The 21,669-nt window shown below is 43.4% G+C and overlaps 1 protein-coding gene across 3 annotated transcripts in view; it reads left to right on the forward strand.

Annotated features, from left to right (window-relative positions):
• Positions 1–21,669, forward strand: part of SMARCAD1 (SNF2 related chromatin remodeling ATPase with DExD box 1) — a 683,175-nt gene that overhangs the window by 128,933 nt on the left and 532,573 nt on the right. For all 3 annotated transcript variants that reach the window (XM_085641145.1, XM_085641146.1, XM_085641147.1), the window contains one exon: positions 20,506–20,680. In XM_085641145.1, the coding sequence (XP_085497271.1) occupies positions 20,506–20,680 (175 nt within the window). The remainder of the gene's footprint in view (positions 1–20,505; positions 20,681–21,669) is intronic.

Below are 21,669 nucleotides of genomic sequence, written 5' to 3' on the forward strand. Positions count from 1 at the left end.
ATATGAAACAATGGCACTCCCTCGTTGACATGGAAATAGTGTCCCTTCCAGAGAGTGATCATAACCCCCTCTGTTTATCACATAAATGGTGGAAGGTGGACGGTGGTCCTGTTGAGGCCAGGGAATCGCCCCCTCCCGCGGTGGTGCCATCCAACGACATGCGTCGTTTGAGATGGTCCGGACTTATGGGGAACCCTACCACCTTATCAAAAATCACAGAGGAGGTGGATGGTTCCATCATTGCTATCGAGTCAGTTTTAGCCGCTGAGGGGAACCTGAGGGATGTAACATCAGCGCACGATAGTTTATTTGCAAAATTGAAATCTTATTTCTTCACAAAAGCGAGATCAGGACCAAGAGGCGCCAACCAACAAGCCTCTTGGTATAATAAAGAATGCAGGGAGGCAAGGCTATCGCTTGGGTCTGCCCTGAAGGGTGGCGATGTAAGCCTGGTGCGACGCAGGAGAATCGTCTACAAGAGCTGTGTCGCTAAAGCTAAACGCCAATGGGATGGCAAAAAGTGGGAGGATCTCCTTGAAGCAAGTCTTCGGAATGATAGTAAATTATTCTGGAGCATTGTAAAGTGGGGTTCTGGTGCACAATCTGAGTGTCCCCAAAATAATGTTTCGCATGAGAAGTGGGTGGACTATTTCAAACCGCAGTATGCTTCCCCTACCGATCCTCTTGATAGCTATGGGTCCCCCCAGTTGTTTAATCCAGAAGATAATTTTTCTATTTCTGAGGTGGATCTGGCTCTGGTGGGAGTGGCATCTGGCAAGGCCCCCGGCCCGGACGGTGTTCCTGCGGATGTCTTTCTGTATGACAAGCTAAAATGGGGGAGGTATATACAGCTGATTGCCAACGCGATAGCACATGGTGCTCCTATTCCAAGCTCTTGGAAAGCCGCGGAAATAATTCCGGTGTACAAAAAGGGTGACCGTTCGCTTCCTGAGAACTATCGGCCTATCAGTTTGATTGACGCTATCCAGAAGATCACTGGTAGGCTGATTTTAAATCGCGTCCATCTCTGGATTGCGTCAAATAATATTTTATCCCCATTCCAAGCCGGATTCCGCCAGCACATTAGCACTGTTGACCAAGTCTTCCGTTTTATCCTTCTTTATTGGAAGACTGTGGTCTTGGGTAAGGGAAATTTGTATGCAGTGTTCGTGGACCTAAGGGCCGCCTTTGATTTAGTCCCTCGTTCAAAACTGTGGCAGACTCTAAAAGATTTGGGGCTTCATGGCGGATTGTTGTCCCTAATCCAGAGGCTTCATGCAGATAATTTGGCTAGAATTAGATGGGGTGGCCAGGGCATGTTGACGGAGGATTTTCCGGTCCAGAGAGGTGTCAGACAAGGTTGTGCAATGGCCCCCACTTTATTTTCCCTATATATTAATGACATAGCGGATCGACTTTTGGAAGCTCACGTTGACGCTCCCCTTCTTGGCAACACTAAGGTCCCAATTTTAATGTTCGCTGACGACACGCTTCTAATTGCCAAGACACCTGGCGGTCTTCAGCGTTCATTAAATATTTTTGAGTCCTTTTGTGTTGATCGTGGCCTGGAGGTCAATATTAAAAAAACTAAGCTTATGACATTCAGGCCACACAAATCTTTTAGAAATCAATTTGTTTTGTTCAACAATCCACTAGAACAAGTGCAGGCTTTTAATTATCTTGGAGTTAATATCCAAAATAACTTAGCATGGAAGTTACAGAGAGATCTGACTACTCTAAAACATAGGCAGCTAGCTGGTGTATTAGCAGCTGAATTTAAAAAGTCTCCTCCGAAGCCCATTAGACCTGTGTTACAGGTCTATAGTGCCAAAGCAGTGAGCTCGGCTCTTTATGGTGCGGAACTGTGGGGGTACGAGAACCTGTCTTCCTTAACCATCTCGGAAAACAAGTTCCTGCGTAGTATTACCTCTCTCCCGCAGAGCACACCTTTAGTCCCCTTAAGGTATGACCTTGGGAAGAACTCCATAGCTGATGTAGCCAGGCTTCGACCTATCCTTTATTGGCGTCGCCTATGGACCACTCCGGCGTTGGCAGAGTATGCAGAGGGTTTTCTTGATATATTGTCGATGGTGGGCTCCCGGAAGATTGCTTGGCTTAATGAAACTAGAAAATCCCTTGAGGCTTTGGGGTTGAGCGAGCTTTGGGAGAACCCTACGGTAGCTATTTTTCCATCTAAAGCTCTCTTGAAGGAGAAATACTGGGAGCTGATAAACACAAAGGTACTCTCTGCCACTAAACCCCTTTCGCTTTCGGACGAATTCATGAACATCAAATTTGTCCCTAGGCTAGAACACTTTTGGGATCTTGTAACCAAAGTTCTTGATAGGAAATTATTTTTCCAGATGCGGGTGGGAGCGTTGCCCTTAAATTCATTTGTAGCCCAGTGGGAACCCCAGAAAAGTAATTTATGTTCCTTTTGCAAATCCCAGGTGGAAACATTAGTGCATATGTTTTTTGTATGCCCTGCTTATTTGGCCCCGAGGCGTGTGTGGTTGAAACCCGTTTGCCAACTATTGGGTACTAGACAGAGTGTTGAAGCAGGAAGGCTCCTTCGCACCTGCACTGACCCGGTAATTGTCGTGGCGGTTGCCAAATTTCTGGGGTGGGCATGGATTATAAGAACTAAGAGTAACAGATAGTAAGTCAGACATCCGGTATGTTATACCCAATGATCTTTTTATCATATGCTCTTTTAAAACTTGTAAATATTTTAAGCAGTTTCGTTTTTACACTGTTTCTTGTTAAATTATTTGTGTATTTTGTACCTGTACTTGTTTTGTCTCGCTTTTATGACTTTTGTCGAATAAAGCTGTTTGGATTGGATTGGTTAGGTGATATCTTTATGTGTTAGTGAGTGTCTTACAATAAATACATATTTTTATAAATACACTGTGTGGTTCTTTTTCACTTACTCTATACCTGTAAGATTATGTTGTGGTAAAACAAGCTGTTTTATACTCCTTCTGGACTACACCTGAAGGCTGCTCTCCATGGCTACCACTTGGAGAGCTTGCTAAGGTTGAATAAGACCACTTAAATCACCTTGAGGGTTGCCTGGATCAGTGCAAGGTGTTCACTTACATATAAGTGTACATCATATACTGAGCCATCCTCTCACACACTCTGTCTCTTATTTCTACCATTGTTGTGTCATGCACCATTGTTGCCTGCTTGTACAATTTAATCTCCTGGTAGGTCTTGTCATGATGTTGATTGCATTCCATTCATTTTAAACCTATGAACTTAACCCATTTTCTCTGCTTGTTTGCCTAATTAGTCATAAGTGACCTGTGCAGTCTATGCTCTGTAACTTTTTCAGTTGGCCTGTGCTGATGAGCATCAGCCTAGTTTAGAATAAGAGGAGGAATGGTGATTTTCACTCTATCTGCCAATCACCAGTTCACTCCTGTTACACTACTGGATGTTATAGTTATTTCTCTATTTTAGCCCATCCCCCTCATAACCTTACACGTCCAGCGGCTCTTATTGAAAGTGTGGTTGAGACCTTGTCTAAACCTTGCGGTCTCTGGCCTCACCCACCACCAACACTACTTGCTACCTGAAATTGAGAAACCTCATGTCACCCCAGAACCATCTTCCTGCACCAGACAGGACTAAGATTGTGCATGGCTGAAGTCCATACTGTAACATTTAAAGATTATGCTGTTATGAAGATGCTTTAGGACTACCCTTGCTGCCATGTAACACTAGACATTATTTCCCAGACTTTGCTTTTATAAATTGTGGTGTTTACATAAAACCCCAGTACCACAGAATAACAAACTTCTTGATATGTTTCTGCAACCAATATTGTGGTATTTCCTCATTTTTTGTATAGAATATTTAATAATTATTAGTCTTTCTCTTGCCTTTATTGGTGTCACAAATGTAGCTGTAATTAGCACAAAGTAAATTAAAACTACTGCATGATAATAAATTGTATTTACAAACTCTTCCAAAGGAATATTAAAGTAGAAATTCTTCAAACTAGTATATTACCTTTTCGCTATCTTTTGTCGCACAGACATTTCTTGCAGTCAATTTACGAGTGATTCATTATTATGATGACCGCTTTTCATAGGTAATTGCTGAACTTTCTACTAGGTTTTAAATCGTATTTTCCTTAATTATTGGGGCTGGATAAACAGTATATAGCGTAGACATATGGTTTAATGTTAACTCTAGTGGACCAGAGTTTATAGTGCTCCTAGGTGCACACCGTACAGTGAACACCCATGTCTGAACAGTGCCTCAAGGTGTATGGGCTTCTATTGTTGCTTGGTGAAATCTATAATGGGTTTGCTGGTGGCACAACAGTTTTCCGAGTATGGCCTTCTGTTGCTGCTAGGTGAACTCCTTCGTGACCTAACCGTGCCTTCCGTGGTTGGCTACAGTGTTCCTGGATGGTGTCCAAGCAAAAACACCATCAGGGGAGCTTTTTCCTATCCAGGCATTCAAGCCTCAAAGCATGGTTCCATGTAAAATCCTCCAGATCAAATTTGACTTCAGAACAGCAATAAAGACTTGAATTGCGCCTGAAATCTGACACTGCTGACCTTAAGTAATACAGGATTGTATCCATTACTGTTGCATTCCACTTAATGCCTAAGCCACTGCTACTTGCGAAGTCTGGAGCACATTTTCTACCCTAGTCAACCAGTTGGGAAGGGCTCTGGGACCTCAACGAAAGGTAGTAAGATGTTACCAAAATCTCACAACATGATAGTTCTGTTTCAATGTGTCTGGAAGTATAATATCTACACCCTTATTCATAGCTTTTTCTCACTATACTCACTGTTGCTTGTAAGCGAAAGGTGGAGGGGAGAGATTGCCTGTCCAAGGTTCTGACATTTTTGGAACGAGTTGGCAAATTGCTGCATTTATTAAATTATACTGGATAAAAAGCCATTGCCTTTAGAACAGTTCTAAAAGGAAGCTCAAAAACAATTCATATCCTCAAGATTTTCCATACTGGCTAGAGTAATTATTCCTCTGGAGCAGAAAATAAATCTGTGCACCATACAAAGCATTATCTATTTTGGGATTTGCTTTTGTATTGTGCATTCACACAGAGACCAACAATACATGTGCAGATACTGATGCTTGCACACATCCTCCATCATCCACCCAGTAGACTTGCAGGTAACCAAGAATACAAGCCTACATACGTCTTTGAATACGCAACACTAGAACTACAGATGCCCATGCACACTAATCAATGCAAAGGATATGGAAATGCAATCAGTCAAAACTTAGTTACATGAATGGCCCAGGTTACAGATTAATAAAGGCTGCAGGTAAACATAATCATTGGCCTATGGGCAAAGATATTACATTTTTGGAGTAAGGAAAAGAATTAATTAATGCCCTTCTAAATTGCAGTCTCTCCTTTGGTCATCTGCGTATAGTCTGAATATAAAGTGACTGAAGTGTGTATAAATAAAAATCAAAAATGTTTTGTAGTGAGCAAACAATGTTGCATTAAATGGGTCTATCTCACAGTATCTGTCGCATGGCTTAGAGACGGACTCTCTTTTTCACCCACAGTGATTTCCATGTAATTAGTGGCAAATCAAAGTATTTTATTATGACTACTACATAATGGGGAGGCAAATATCTGTAGTCTGAGTACTCAGTGATGGGCACACATCTTGGCATGTGCTAGTGATTGTGATTAAGATGCGGGCACATTGGGGATACTGGATGTTTGCCTGGCATTGTACTCCTACTGTAATCAGATAGTACATTATGAAATGGAAAAGGAGATCCTTTGCAGAAATGCACAGTAAATAGACCTGTATGATAAGACCAGATGAAGCAAACTGGACTAAATAGTAGACTGGAATGGACTACATTACAGTGAACTGGTAGGCACTAGATTGCAATGTGCTGAACATATCAAAATGACAATAGACTGTACTAAATACAGTATAGCCTTCTAAATTGAGTATTTTTAGGCACAAACTAGGCAAGTATTTGATTGGCTCTGTTACAGCTTTTCCAGTTTTATAGCAATTGGCCTATACATTTTCCCTTCATTTCCCTGTTGGCCAGCCAGAGATGGGAATGTGAGAATGCTGGTTTATAAATAGGACAAAACAACTAGAACTGCATCATGTTAGTAGAACAAATGATTAATGGTATGTCTTATCTAAATCTACTTATTGAGTGCACATACTTCCAATGACATTATGGTGCTGAATATGCAACCTAACTAACTCAACCAGCAGTTCTTAGCACAAAGTCACATTTTAAGAGATTTTGTTGGAAGTCATAAGAGAGAAAACAAATCCACAATGGGTGTGCATTCTAGGTAGAGAGCTTAACAATATTTGGAAGCTGTGCATCCAGTGCTTTAATGTTTTATGGAGGGTGTGTACTCTTCCTAAATATCCTGTTAGTGTAAAGCATAAATATTTAAGGAGTTAGAGACGTATGCAAAACACACTTGCAGACACCTGGCATCCTATCAATTCTTAATTCTCTGTACCATCCAGAATATCGGATTTCTCCAAAACTACAGCTTGAAGAGCAAGATTTATATCAATTTTACTTGAACACAAAATCCATCATATTTGCGGTTCAAAATCATAAATAATAGGTTAGGACAAAAGTAGTTGTCACCACTACTCTAATAGAAACTGTGCTATTGATCATAAGGCAATGATTTAAAGACATGATCATGTATGTGCGGTGCAAATAAATGTGACAAGTGAGGGATTATTAGTATGTAAGAATCAATGGGTCTTTCGCAGGCTATAACCTTTTCACCAATTATTATCCTTTATCATCCATACCAGCTAGTCTCACTTTCTTGATCAGATATAATGTTACAATGTGCTAATTTATATCATATCCGAGCTGAGGAATGAAATAGGATCAAAATCACAGATTAAAGTGCTACTTGGCATATGCCAATAGCCTACAGAGGTTACCTTTGTGGCTTTCTGAGAATATCTATTGATATATATATATAATATAATATAACATTGTCATTGTGTCTGGTTGCATAGACAATTGTTGCCCATGAATCCACAAGGTAGACTTTTCAAAATAGTATAGGATTCTATGCCCACTCTACAAAAACCTCTGTCGAAAGGAGTGAAATAAAACAAAATAATAAAAAATATAATTGTTGGAAATTCAAAAGTTAAAAAATTGCAGATCAAACCGAATGAGAGCAGTAGTTAAGGTAAGTACCCTAACATTCTATGTGTGTGGCTAATTACTCTCCACTATTGAGACTATTTGGAATTTTGGTGTTGAGATCAATTGATTCCATGATACAAATCTGTTTTTCTCTGTCTCCACCCCTGGGATGTGTCCTGATTCTATCAATACTGAAAAACTGTACCAAGCTGCTGTTGCTATTGTGCTTCTCATAGAAGTGTTTAGCCACAGGATTGCTAAAATCCTGGTTGGTTCCTGCCCTCAGATGTTGGAGAGTTCTGGTTTTCAATTGGAGTTTTGTGCTACCAATATATCTAACACAATAAACAGAATGCCAATACTGATACCTTGTTCTGTCTTATTTTTCAATGCATCACAATGAACCCAACAAAGTGACCACTAGAAATTTGTCTCCTTAGTTTTAGAATCTATCAAAATGTATTAGACCACAAAATCAATTTGATGGATTATTCAAAACCAATACAATAATTTTGCATATCCACTATGTCTCACACATCACTATTTGACAGCTCTCTCATACTAACAATGGTACATTCGACATATTTCTTAGTTTGATTCACACTCAATATTACCAATTTCTCTCATTCACTCCAGCAGCTAAACAACCATTCTTCCTTTCACATCCCCAAACCATACAAAAAACAATTTCTTTAAGCATAATAATATTTAGTAGAAAAACAACAAGACCTAAGGTGCATGAATTTCACAATGCCAATCAATCAATAATTTGTAAAGCGCACTACATACCCGCGAGGGTTTCAAGGCGCTGAGGATGGGGAGAGGGGGGTGCTGTTGCTACTGGTCGAACAGCCAGGTCTTGAGTTGACTCCTGAAGGTTATAAGGTCTTCGGTTTGTCATAGGATGAGGGGAGTGTGTTCCAGGTCTTGGCGGCGCGGTGGGAGAAGGATTTGCCTCCGGCTGTGGTTCTACGGACGCGTGGGACGGTAGCCAGGGAGAGGTCTGCGAAGCGGAGTTTCCTGTTGGGTACGTAGGAGAGTTGATGGTTGAGATAGGCTGGGCCGGTCTTGTGGAGTGCCTTGTGTGCGTGGATCAGGAGCTTGAAGGAGATTCTTTTGGCGATGTCGACAGGGAGCCAGTGCAAGTTCCTCAGGTGGGGGGTGATGTGGTCGCGACGTGGGACGTCGAGGATCAGGCTTGCAGAGGCCTTCTGGATTCTTTGCAGTCTGTTGATTAACTTGGTCGGGGCTTCGGCGTAGAGGGCGTTCCCGTAGTAGTCTGCTGCTGACTAGGGCCTGGGTGAATGTTTTTCTTGTGTCAGTTGGGATCCATCTGTAGATCTTGCGGAGCATACGGAGGGTGTTGTAGCAGCTAGAGGAGACAGCGTTGACTTGTTTGGTCATGTGAGTTTCGAGTCGAGGATGACTCCCAGGTTGCGTGCATGGTTGGTGGGTGCGGGGGGTGTTCCCTGCGACGCGGGCCACCAGGAGTCGTCCCATGGTGAGGGGTTGGGCCCGAGGATGAGTATCTCCGTCTTGTCTGTGTTCAGCATAAGGCGGCTATCCTCCATCCAGTCGGCGACGGCCTTCATTCCCTGGTGGAGGTTGGATTTGACGGTGAGGGGGTCCTTGGTGAGGGAGAGGATTAGTTGCATGTCATCGGCATAGGAGATTATGTTGAGGTTGTGATGTCGGGTGATGTGTGCGAGGGGCACCATGTAGACGTTGAATAGCGTCTGGCTGAGGGAGGATCCCTGCGGGACGCTGCAGATGATCTCGGAGGCTTTGGATCGGAACGGGGGGAGGCGGACTCTCTGGGTTCTTCTGGAGAGGAAGGAGGAGGTCCAGTCCAGGGCCTTTACTCGGATCCCTGCGTGGAGGAGTCGTGGAGTCGTGTGCGGTGGCAGACGGTGTCGAAGGCGGCGGAGAGGTCCAGAAGGATGAGGGCCAACGTCTCGCCTTTGTCCAGTAGGATCCTGATGTCGTCTGTGGCGGCGATGAGGGCGGTCTCGGTGCTGTGGTTGCTGCGGAATCCTGACTGGGAGGGTTCCAGGATGCTGTAGTCTTCGAGGTAGCGGGAGAGCTGGATGTTGACTATCTTCTCGATGACCTTAGCTGGGAACGGGAGCAGGGAGATGGGCTGGAAGTTTTTGAGTTCGCTCGGGTCCGCCTTGGGTTTCTTTAGTAAGGCGTTGATCTCTGTGTGTTTCCAGCTTTCAGGGAAGGTCGCGGTCTCGAAGGAGAGGTTGATGATGTTGCGCAGGTGGGGTGCGATGGAGCTGCCGGCTTTGTTGAAGATGTGGTGTGGAAAAGGGTCAGATGGCGAGCCGGAGTGGATTGTGCCCATTGTCTTCATTGTGTCTTCGATGCTCACGTTGGCCCATGTTGTCAGGGGTTAATGGTCTGTGGAGTGTGTGGGTTTCGGCGTGTTGGGGCCTGTTAGGGTCGTCCGGGGGTTGACGCTATCGTGGACGTCGGCGATCTTGCGGTGGAAGAAGGTGGCGAGGGAGTCGCACAGGGCTTGCGACGGCGGCATGTCGTTGACGTTGGAGCTGGGGTTGGAGAGTTCCTTCACGATGTTGAAGAGCTCCTTGCTGTTGTGTGCGTTTTCGTCGAGGCAGTCTTTGAAGGAAGTCCTCTTGGCGATCCTGATGAGGTGGTGGTGGTGGCGGATGGCGTCTTTGTGGGCAGCGCGGCTGTCCGGCGATTTCTCGCTGTGCCATATGTACTCCAATTTCTGGCTGGTGCGCTTTGATGCTAGGAGTTCTGGAGTGAACCAGTTGGCTCTTGCTGGTGTCTTTGAGGGTTTGTTTTTTCAGCGGGGCTAAGGTGTTGGCGCAGTCGTCCAACCATCGTCTGAGGGTGCGCGCACCAACGTCGGGGTTGGAGGGGTTGGTTGGTGGGTTGAGTGCGAGGTTTGCCTGTAGTTGTACTTGGGTGATTTTGCCCCAGCAGCGACGGGGCATCTGTAGTGTGCGGTGATGTGCGACGGGTTTCCGGAAGGTGAAGTGGATGCAGTGGTGGTCATTCCAGGTGGGTGCGGAGACGTGGCTTGAGGAGAAGATGGCGTCGAGCGTGTGACCGGCGATGTGGGTCGGCGTCGTGATGAGCTGTTTCAGTCTGAGGTTGTCTTATCAGGGTGGACGAGTTGCTGTCGTCGTTGTTCTCCAGATGGAAGTTCAGGTCTCCAAGGAGGATGTAGTCGGTGGAGGTCAGTGCGTGCGTGCTGATTAAGTTGGCGATGGCGTCGCAGAATTGTGGTCGGGGTCCGGGTGGTCTGTAGACGAGGGTGCCTCTTAGGGTGGTCTTGAGGTCCGTGTGGATCTAGAAGTGTATGTGTTCGGCGGTGCTGAGTGTCGTCGGTGTTTGTTGAGACCTTGATGGTTTTCTTGTGGACGATGGCGATTCCTCCTCCGACTCGGTTGGTGCGGTCTCTGCGGGCGATCTTGTATCCGTCGGGGATGGCAATGGCGATGTCTGGAGAGGAGGCTTTGTTCATCCAGGTCTCGGTCAGGAAGGCGACGTCTGGTGATGCGGTGTCGAGTAAGTCCCAGAGCTCTACAGCGTGTTTGCGTGCGGAGTGGTTGTTGATTAGGATGCATCGGAGCTGGTTGTGTTCTGTCGTGGCGTCTGTCTCTGCGTCTTTGATGCAGGAGAAGCTGCAGTTCTGGCAGGGGAAGGGACCGTGGGTGCGCTTCGGGGTGGCCCTGTAGCAGGTGGGGGTCCGTCCTGGGTTGAGGGCGATGAGGCTGCTGGCGTCGTATCTGAGTCTGTCGTCATGGCTGGGGTGGGGGCCAGGGGTTCTGGCACTGGCCGCGGACGTGCGCAGACGGGCTTGCCTTTGGTGCGCCTAAGGCTGCCATTTTATGGGGAGGCGGGAGGGAGGAACAGCTGGGAGGCGGGTGGCAGGGGGCAGCGCATGGGCGCGGGGGTGCTGGGCCACGGGGGAGCAGCGGCGGGAACGAGAGCGGCGAGGGGGGGGCAAGCAGGCACAACATGGGGTAACCTGGGCAGCGGGGCACGCAAGAAGGGACACAGAAAGCAAACTGGGCAGCGGGGCACGGGGGCACACAAGAAGGGATACAGAAAGCAAACTGGGCAGCGGGGCACGGGGGCACACAAGAAGAGACACAAAGCAAACTGTGCATGGGGGCACACAAGAAGGGACACAAAAAGCAAACTGGCCAGAGGGGCACACAAGAAGGGGGCACACAAGGGGGGACACAGAGCAAGCTGGGCAGCGGGGCACGGGGGCACACAAGAAGGGAACACAGAAAGCAACTGGGCAGCGGGGTACGGGGCACACAAGAAGGGGACACAGAAGGCAACTGGGCAGCGGGGCACAGAGGAGCGAAGGGCACGAGATACTCGGCGAGCGCAGGTGGAGCTGCAGCGGGGGGGAGCGACCTACCTGGCAAGGCAGTGACTATCAGAATCACAAGTGATTCCAACATGAATGAACACTCAATAGGTCAAAAACAAAAGACAGGTCGACGCGTTTCGAACACCCCAATCCAATTGTTGGTGTTCTCCTCAGGACCAACAGGCTGAAACAAACCAAGCAAAAAATTCAAAATCACTCTATGCACTACAGTGAGGCCTCCTACCACCCTTTCTCGTCTCTACCCGGGGTTTCGGGCTTACCTTGATTTCTTTCAATAGATCAGCCGATCTTTTTATCTGCTCGAAGTGTGACTCGCTCTCTGAAATAACAAATTAAATACCAACTACTGAAAAGACCACTTAACGAAAATAAAATGCCAAAATGCAGTGTGTTAAAAAACAACAAGGTCACTTACTCGTGGAGAAGATAGCGACGGCTTGCTAAAAAAATGTAGCAACCCGAGACAGCTGCCTACGAGAAACAAATTGTGGGCCACTTAGTCTTTGTGCTTATTATGAAAAATAAAATAAAATAAAACCCTTTGTTGCACATATAGCAAGATGTTAACACTTACTTGCCAAAATCCTTTGAGCGCTAACTCTTTACGCACTCCCTTTCACGGTAGACATCCAATTAGTTCCACGTCTACTCTGCATTGGAGAATAAGGTGAGACACCGTGAGCTTCCAAACTGACCCCCTGACATGGGCAACGAATCGCTTTTCATCTTGTTACTCTCTATACCTTATTTGCGCTGGGGAGTGGGCTCTTCACTCTTCCGTGTGTTCGACAGCCGGCAGGACACCACGGACAACCGCTTCCGGGTGAATGCAAAATGAAAGCTATTTTATTTGCTTATTGGCGTCACATGACCGCCATATTCTTCCGGCGGGGCGCAGCAGCGCTTTTGCTCATGGGAAATGTAGTCATGATTATGAATATTGCGGTGGTTGAAAAAACTCCACTTATTATGTATATCTCCTTGTGCGTATTTATACCCAATTTGCAGATGGGAGCGCTGATGGTAATATGATGCTCGTTTAATGGGAAAGAGCATGTTTTTGTGGCGAAAAGATCGTATGAAGGCCCATTTAAGAAATGTGTTTGACCGCATTGGGTCCCAAAAGGGACGGCATAAATGTGTTGGAATGGCAGCTGATGACACTGTCAAAAGCCACGCACATCCGTATTAGTACTTAGACTTTGTTCGGCCGAATGTACCAATGGCATCTCAAATTGCATCATGGCGTTGCTGTGGTCAGTTGTGGACAAACTATCCCAACTTATAAATCTCAGATAGTTGGTTTAATCCATTTATTGCTGAATTGTATTTAACGATCAGCATAGCTTCCCTGTGAGTCAATTTTAATTCCAGATCACCACCTCTTGTATCTAGTTCAACTTTAGAGATCACAGTCCATTTGAGATCCTTTTCAGGATGATTGTTTAACTTCCAATGGTTCACCAAAGGTGCTGTTTGCACATTTTTCCGGATTCTTGATTTATGTTGTGAGATTCTAAATCTCACTTCCTGGTTAGTTTTACCAATGTATAGTTTCCTGCACGGACAAGTTATCCCGTACACCACATTTTTTGATTTACAATTCATAAAAGATTCATGTTTCCAATAAATGGAGTTATGTACCAACACCGCTCCTTCTTGGGTAGATTCACAGCATGCACAAGTACCACATTTATGATATCCTGTTACTGGAGGCAAACCTACATAATCTCGTACCGTATTTGGCTTTGGTTGAAAAACTGCTGCTCTTACGATCTGATTAGAAATACTCCTGTACTTTTTAAATGCAAAAAGTGGTTTTAAAGCCAAGGACTTGTCCACATGTTTAACCAAATGCCAATTCTGATGAATAACTAACTTTCTTTAGATGATTTGAATTTGGACAGAAAGTTGACACACAAACAATTCTTTCCATAGGTGTTTTCTCTCTTCTCTCTAGCAAAACCTCTCGTGGGGTAAATCAAGCCCTTTTCATCGCCCTTTTCAACAATTTTTTGGGATATCCTCGATTCATCAAGTTGTTTATTAAATTAGTAGCGTGAAAGGTGTAGTCCTCTTTATAGGTACAGTTTCTTTTTATCCTTAAAAATTGTACATAGGGCAGGTTATCTTTTAGACTTTTAGAATGATTGCTTGAAAAATGTAGGGCTTTATTCCTGTCTGTAGGTTTTTTTAAACAATGTAGTAACTAGTCTACCATCTTCTGCATATACCGCTACATCAAGGAAGGGCATTTTGGTGCTAGAATGGTTCAAACTGAACTTAATGTCCGCAGACCTATTATTCAACTATTCATGGAATTTGATGAGATCCTCCACTGTACTTGTCCATACCATAAAGATATCATCACAAATCGTACCCCAGAAGGGATTGTTGTTGTATACAAATTGTTCTTCATATTTTGCCATGTAAAGGACAGCTAGCTCTGGGGCGAATGCACCCCCCATAGCTACTCCTTTCACTTGGAAGTAAAAGTCCCCGTTGAAATTGAAATAATTTTTTTTTAGTGCAAAACTAGCCAGTTGTATTATAAAATTTGTTGGTACCTGTGTTTGGTTTTCTCTGCCATTCAGAAAGGCATGTATTACTGCCAGTCCTTCATCCTGGCAGTTTCAACAATTGAAAATGAGTGTAAAAATCACCCCACACTTCAATTTTTTTAATGTTCTCGTCCGGATTCACGACCCCAGCGAGAATTCGGCCGATTTAAAAATAAAATAAAAAAATATATACATTTTTCACTTTTGTTTCACTGTTTACTTGTGACTCAGTTCTACCGAGTCACAAGATGGCTGCCAACACTTCCTGGTTTGGAGTGTTGACAGCCAATTAGAATAAAACTTGCGATCGGAAGGGTGCGCGGCTCCACCGTGCCTCTAGATATCACTCTCTTTATTTCCTAATTTCTCTACTGAACGGATTTACAACATTTTTAAAAAGGTCGCTTTCTGAGCCAAGCAGTACCTTTTTGCCAAATTTGGTGTAATTCCGATCAGCAGTTTTTGCTATAACCGTGTCTAAAGATTCCTATGGGAAATTGATTTTTTGACATCTATTTTTTGAACTTCTCAGGAACTTCTGAACGGATTTACACCATTTAAAAAAAAAAAAAAAAAAAGAGCGCTTTCTGAACCAAGGTCTACCTTTTGCCAAATTTGGTGTAATTCCGTTCTGCAGTTCGGGCTGTAGCTGTGTCTAAAATTTCCTATGGGATACTTCATACAGACAGCCAAAGGTTTTGTGCTGCTGAGTGTTGCGCCTACTTGCCCAGTGGACAAAACAAGTGTAAAACTGTTGTTCTTGACCCCATACTATATGTCCTGGGTAATAGGAACTCTTCTCTCTGGCTGTACGATTCTTTTTTTCTTTGTAGCTGTAAAATTTGTTTTTTGGAAGTCCGGTGTAGATCATAGTAAAGTAGTCTATGTGCACTTTCACCATATTCCATGTCTGATCTCTTTAATGATAGGTCTAGATGATTGGCAGGATTTGAAGACAAAGTATGTTACTTGCTGCAACCATAAAAGCGACATCAGTTTATCTGGTTACAATTCTTGTGTTGATATCTGCACACTCTGACGCTGAGTTCAAGAAATATGCAAAAATGTTTGTGATGAACATACATAAAAATGCTTCTGCTGAAAATTACACTGATTTTAATTTGACAGTTTATAAAATGGCAGTCCTTGATGTTTTGGATTGTGTCATTAGTTACTCTTAAGAACTTGTTAGCTATTATCTGAGCAATCAACATGCAACTATGTTTTATACCAGAAAAGATGAGTCCATTGTAAGTTACAGAGTCGTATCCACAACAGTCTTTTGCTGAAGTATGAAATAAGTCTGTTTATTCTTGGAATTTCTTTTTCTTTTTTCACACAAAAAAAAACATACATGCAGCCAAACCGTTTCACCTGAAACATGGGCTTCTTCAGGGCTGTAAACATGTCAGTGAAACAAATACATACATCAGTTAACTGTGACATGTATAAAGAGACGTTTAAGACTATACATTTAGACAAACGCATCACATTTTAAAGAAAAAATCCACAAAAAACAGTGCGTGTCAAAATGATGTAATAAAAGAAATTGGCCTTGTGATCGTAGATACAATCACCATGTTTCTTTCCATGAAAACAAAACCTATATCATGTGTTTGTCTGAATTTATTGTCTTAAACGTCTTTCTATACATGTCACAGTTAACCAATGTATGTATTTGTTCCATTGACAGGGTTAAAGTCCTGAAGAAGCCCATGTTTCAGGCAAAACGCGTTGGCTGCGTGTGAAAAAAGAAATTGCAAGAAAATACCAATTTATTGCATACTTCAGCGAAAAATTGTTTTGGATATGACTCTAACTTAACATTGCCTCATCTTTTGTGTTCTAAAATGTCTAGTATATGGCTATCTGGTCGCTGGTCATTTGAGGTGGGCAATTCTCGTCCAATTCTGTGCGGGTGATTACATTAGGAGGTGCAGTGACTGAGTTCCTAGCTGCCACTACTTTTTCATTGACACCATATTTTCAAACAATTTCATGGAGACAGTCTCTCAAACTCCCTTTGAAACAGTCTGCCTGATTATACCCTCTACTACTCTTACACTGTAGGGTTTTGTACAGCCTATATGATCTCTGTGAACTTAACTGGTGCTTAATGGTATGTTTGCATCAAAGTTCTGCCACAATATGTGGACAAAATCCTAGCTGAAGCGTGAGAGGTGGAATATCTCCAGCGTCATTGTTGTATACGTCACTCAAAGTGCATTGTTTATATGCTTGCGAGCAACTAGTAGGTCCTAAAAAGACAAAAAGAAATATGAAGACGACACGCAATAAATGTGTGCTGGTGACATTCGTTTTTTCATTATTTTATTTGGACACCTATGATGTAATAACACTTCTAAATACGTCTAATTTAAATTTTGTTATGGTACCACAATTTAACAGGCAAGCAATGTTGTCATCGGTGCGTTTGCGCTTCTTTTAAATGTAAAAAATGTTTTGATGTTCTATCGCTAGTTATCCGCCTCCATGAGGCCAACTATGCAAGGGTCCAGTGGGGCAACCAAGGACAGTTAACCAATCCAATCAAAGTTAATAAAGGGGTCCGACAGGCCTGCATACTTGTCCCCACACTCTTCTCGCTTTTTGTTAATGGCGTCGTCCAGTACCGCTCTGATAACCCTGCTGACGCCCCCTCTCTGGGGGGGGGACTAAAGTGGTAACACTGTTTGGCGATGACACGCCGCTAGTGCCCAAAACTCCTAGAGGGCTTCAGTTACTACTGGTTCGCTTTGAGACCCTCTGCATCATGCGAGGTTTGGAGATAAACACCACAATAACAAAACTTTTAAAGTTGAGCCCCCACAAAACCTTCTGCGGTAAGCTTGCAGTGGGTGGCGTACCCCTGGAGAGAGTGAAAACCTTTCAGTACCTGGGGATTACCCTCTCCGTTGACCAGTCATGGAAGCCTCATATAGTGAAGCGTACTCTTCAACACAGACAGATTACTGGGGCAATGACCAAAGAGCACTGGACCTCCTCTACCAGACAAGTAGCAGCTCCACTTCACATCTATGACTGTAAGGCAGTGGGCTGAGCACTATATGGCGCAGAACTGTGGGGCTTTGAAAATTTTGATGGCCTCTTGACCACTGAGAATATGTTTGAGAGCTCTGGTTTCACTTCCGCAGAGCACTCCCCTTCACTCACTCAGGTTGGACATGGGCAGGACTTCCATCATTGAGAAGGCCAAACTACGTCCCCTTCTGTTCTGGCTCCACCTTAGGACTACTCCAGAGTTGCTTCCATATGCTGAAGCCCTATCCGAAGTCATTGTGCTCGATCGGTTCAAGCAAATTGAATGGTTCCACAAATTGAAATCTTTGCTCACTGCAACAGGGCCGAAGGGATTGAGGGATGCTAGGGACCTGCCATCATTCCCTAGCGGGGACTTAATCAAGACACAATACTGTAACTAGGTGGCCCAGTCTCCACTAATCTACCAGCGTCAAGGACGGCTCCCATCGGACTTCTTGGAATTTAAATTGGCAAGCGAACTTGAGCAATACCCGGAGGCTATAACTGTCCTGCAGGATAGGAAACTGTATATGCAATTCAGATTTTGCTCCATCCCCGTGAATTCCCTTACAGCCTCTTGAAGAAAGTCTGCTACCTCTACTCTGTTTTACCCTGGTTGTCCCCTAACTGTTGAGTCAGTAGGCCACATATTGTTTGCTGGCCAACTGTATCTGTCCCCAACATCCACATGGCTAGCTCTCCTTTGCAAGCGCCTTGGCACCCGCTGCCCCCCAAGAAGCACTGTGTATTTTAAAATCCGGGTCCCGACGGTATCATGCCGGATTTATATAAATCCGATGTGAAACTCTGGGCACCTGTTCTTAGGTCCGTTATTAATGCAGCAGTCCGAATGGGTCCTCCTGGCTCCTGAGCCACCTCCACCATTGTCCCAGTTTTGAAAAAGGGTAACAGGGACAGTACCCACTGTTATAGACCTATATCTTTGTTGGACTCAGTGGTTAAGGTGGTTGGCCGTGTTCTTCCAGAAAGGCTAACCAGTTGGTCAGACGAAAATAACATCTTAACCGACATCCTGTACGATTTTCGTGTTGGACGGACAACCGTGGTCCAATGTCTCAACCTACATTTGATCCTCAACAAGTATATGCTCACCAGCCCCGTTACAATCTATCTGGCCTTTATGGATCAGTCTTCCACGTTTGATCGCATGAATAGATTTAAGCTTTGGCAGACCATTCTGTCCATGGGCATGGACGGCGATAATATTAGTTTCCTTGACCATTTCCATAATGACACCGAGGTTGAGGTTTGTTATTCACAAGACCTTAAGGTATCTTGCCAGTTCCCCCATAAAAAGAGGATTGCTCCAAGGGTGTATCTTAGCTCCCTTTTTGTTGAATTTATATATTAACTAGAACAGATTCTATTGGAGACTAAGGTAGATTACCCCCAGGTGGGACGACGCGGCCTGCCGGTTTTGCTGTACTTGGATGACGTGGTCCTTATAGCCTGAACTGCTAGAGGATTACAATCTCTGCCTAATTTTTTTTCATCTGTCATGAAAGAATTGGACCTGTCCATAAACGATTAAAAATCCTACGTGATGCAGGTGGGACCTCGCAAAAAAAGCATTACCAGTTCAGGGTTGGTGCCGCTTTGGCTCCCGGCACAGAGGTTTTTTCGTACCTGGGGGTCCTGATAGACGACAAAATGAAATTGGGGCCTTTAACACAGAATAAGAAGGGAGATCTAGTGCGTTCTAATACTGCTATATTTTATTCTGCCTCAAATCTTGGTAAGAGACCGATTGGGGCACTCCTTCATATTTATCAGGCAAGGTCTCCTATGACAGTGAAATTTGGAGCCTTATCACCACGGAGGAATTGCAAGTGTTCGAAAACAACTTTTTGAAACGCCTTTTATGTGTTCCTCAGGGTACTTCAAGATTCATGGTTCATGAAGAGCTGGGAGTTCCCTATCTCTCGGATCGGTTGTCCCTTCGACCCCTCAGATTGTGGTTGAGGCTATGGTTGCCCCAGGGTCCCACCCTAAGTAAATCAATTTTAAAGGATTGTATAGGCCTTGATTATGCTCATTATATCACGGGCTGGGAAGTGCAGAACTTTTCTCCAACCCAGAACTTGTGCACAAGAAAGACCTGGGCTGGGTAAAGAAGCCTTTCCTTAATTTGTAATTTGAGGACCGCTGAAAGGGAGGGGTGCGAGCTGAGGAAGCCTACTGTTTGCAAGTTTGTTGTTTTGAAATCTGTTCAATCTACTGAGCCTCATCTCTTAGAGCCCTTTAGTGCTCATGACGATTTTTTACTAACTAGCTTCCGATTTGATCTCTTCCACCTTCTGTTGGCACAGCCACGTGGGTGTAAAAAAGGTCAGAGCTTAGAGTCTTTTGGTTGCGACGGTAAGTCTCCACAGGACATGCTTAATTTTATTATGTTTTGTAACTTTTACAAGATTCCCAAAGAAATGTTAGTATCCCAATTTTGAAACCATTGAATTTCAGGCAGGTGCGACTAGCTTTTATATTTCTACAATTTTTATCTGACAACACTGTTTTCCATGTTCTTAACTTTTTTAAATCAGCAGTGAGGCTTACAGCCTGCTGCGATTAATTCGAATATGTCTCTCAGTGACTGCTACGTGCTTTAACATGTATGACAGTAGACCATTTTGCTTAGCTAGGCTTACCGTGTTTTTCTCTTCTTTTAAAAACTCTGCATCCATCCCCATTTTATTCAATCGTTCTCAAACATGTACTGTATAATGTGTTTTTTAAAGCTGCCAATCCTGCTATTTTTCTTTATAATGTATTGTTTTAGATTACTTTTATGGTTTTATGCAAAAACCGAATAATGTGAATTTGATTTGATATTGGTTTATTACTTTTTTAAATCAATCTTAATGTCCTCTTTTTTTATATGCCAGACATCATGTGTGCAATAGTGACCCACAACCTGTATTGACCAATTGTGGAACTTTTTATTATTGTGACATTTTGGTGGGCCATGTTGTGGAGCTTTGTCTGATATAAGTCCTCGGTTTTAGGAGTTTTAACAATCAATATGTGTATATATATATATATATATATATATATATATATATATATATATATATATATATATATATATATATATATATATATATATATATATATATAATATTTTTTTTTTAATTCTACAGTTCCGTTTCCCCAGAGTTTGTTTTACAACAGAATTTTAATGCTCTATTGTAGGCACCTTTTATATATTTTTTTTTTTAACTGTATGCATTTGCACTTTTATGGTCCGAGGACCGAGTAAAGTTGATTAAATTGAAAAAATGTTTTAAATAGTCACTTGATCTTTAATTATTTAAAATGTATTTTAAATAGAAATGGTGATGCCAACTGTATCCCTAAAAATACTAAAGAGGAGAAGCCTACAGTTGAATCTGATCCTGTCAATGGTGCTGCCCAGTCTTCATCGCAAGAAACCCTTGGCATTGAAGACAACCTTAAAAAACTGCAGGAAATCTTTCCACAAAAAACTAAAGAAGAATTATTACAGGTAATTACCCAAACTCTATTTTGCACATTATTTGCCTCTTGTACCACTCTTAGTTATGTATTGTTTAGCCTAATTGTTAGAGTATGATACAGCAATAACCTGTTCAAACTGTGAAATTCCAATTGTACTCCGTCACTGGCACTAACAGCTTGTTATTGGGTAGTGGGTTGTGGCGGATGAGGCGGAGTACAGTGTAAGAAGATTGAGATCTGAATTAAATTTTGCGTTTGGAATACATTCTTTGGTGCATCTGTTGAGTCATGGGAGTGCAAGAAGAGATTTGATGGAAACATTTAAGATGGTGTAGGTTTATTTTGATGGCTTTTGAATATCTCTTTACAAATCTTTGTTTAAACAGCCCTGCCCTAATGACTCTGGGGATGCAGAAGAAATGTTTTGCAGCGTGAATTTTATTTGGAATCACATTCTGCCCTCTAGTGTTTGGGTGCCGAATTGTCTTTCCACTAGTCCTTTTTAAAAAAAAAATGTTTGTTACCCAATATCTCTCTGGGAATTGTCAATCGCTATTTGAAGTCCTGCCCTGCTTGCTGGGATGTCACATTTGCACACCTCAGCATGATGTCCATCTTTAGATTTTTTTTTTCGCCATTGGGTCAGGATGCAAAGGCCTAAGCTCCAGGACTGTTGAAGTGGGATTGAAAGAAGGTGGTAACAGAAGAACGAGCAAGCAACCAAAAAAACTATAGACTCCATTGACAAAGCATGTTGAGGAAACAGTCAAAGCCCCTAAGAACACCAAGAAAAGAAGTTTGGCCTTGCGGAAGCACCGCTCCACATGCCACCACAGGTTTGCCCACAAAGTTTGCAGTCTCTTACTGCTGAAATACCACAGCACTGAAGTTTGCAAGGCTTGTGCCGAATTTCAACCTAAGATGTTCAAGGTTAGAAAAAAGCAGATGTGGGTGCATCACGTCATGATACAGGCACAGAAGAAGCGACCCTCTTTCTGAGAAACTTGGTCTGTTCAG

Source organism: Triturus cristatus, chromosome 2_2 (genome assembly GCF_964204655.1).
Source record: "Triturus cristatus chromosome 2_2, aTriCri1.1, whole genome shotgun sequence".
NCBI classification, from domain to species: Eukaryota; Metazoa; Chordata; class Amphibia; order Caudata; family Salamandridae; genus Triturus; species Triturus cristatus.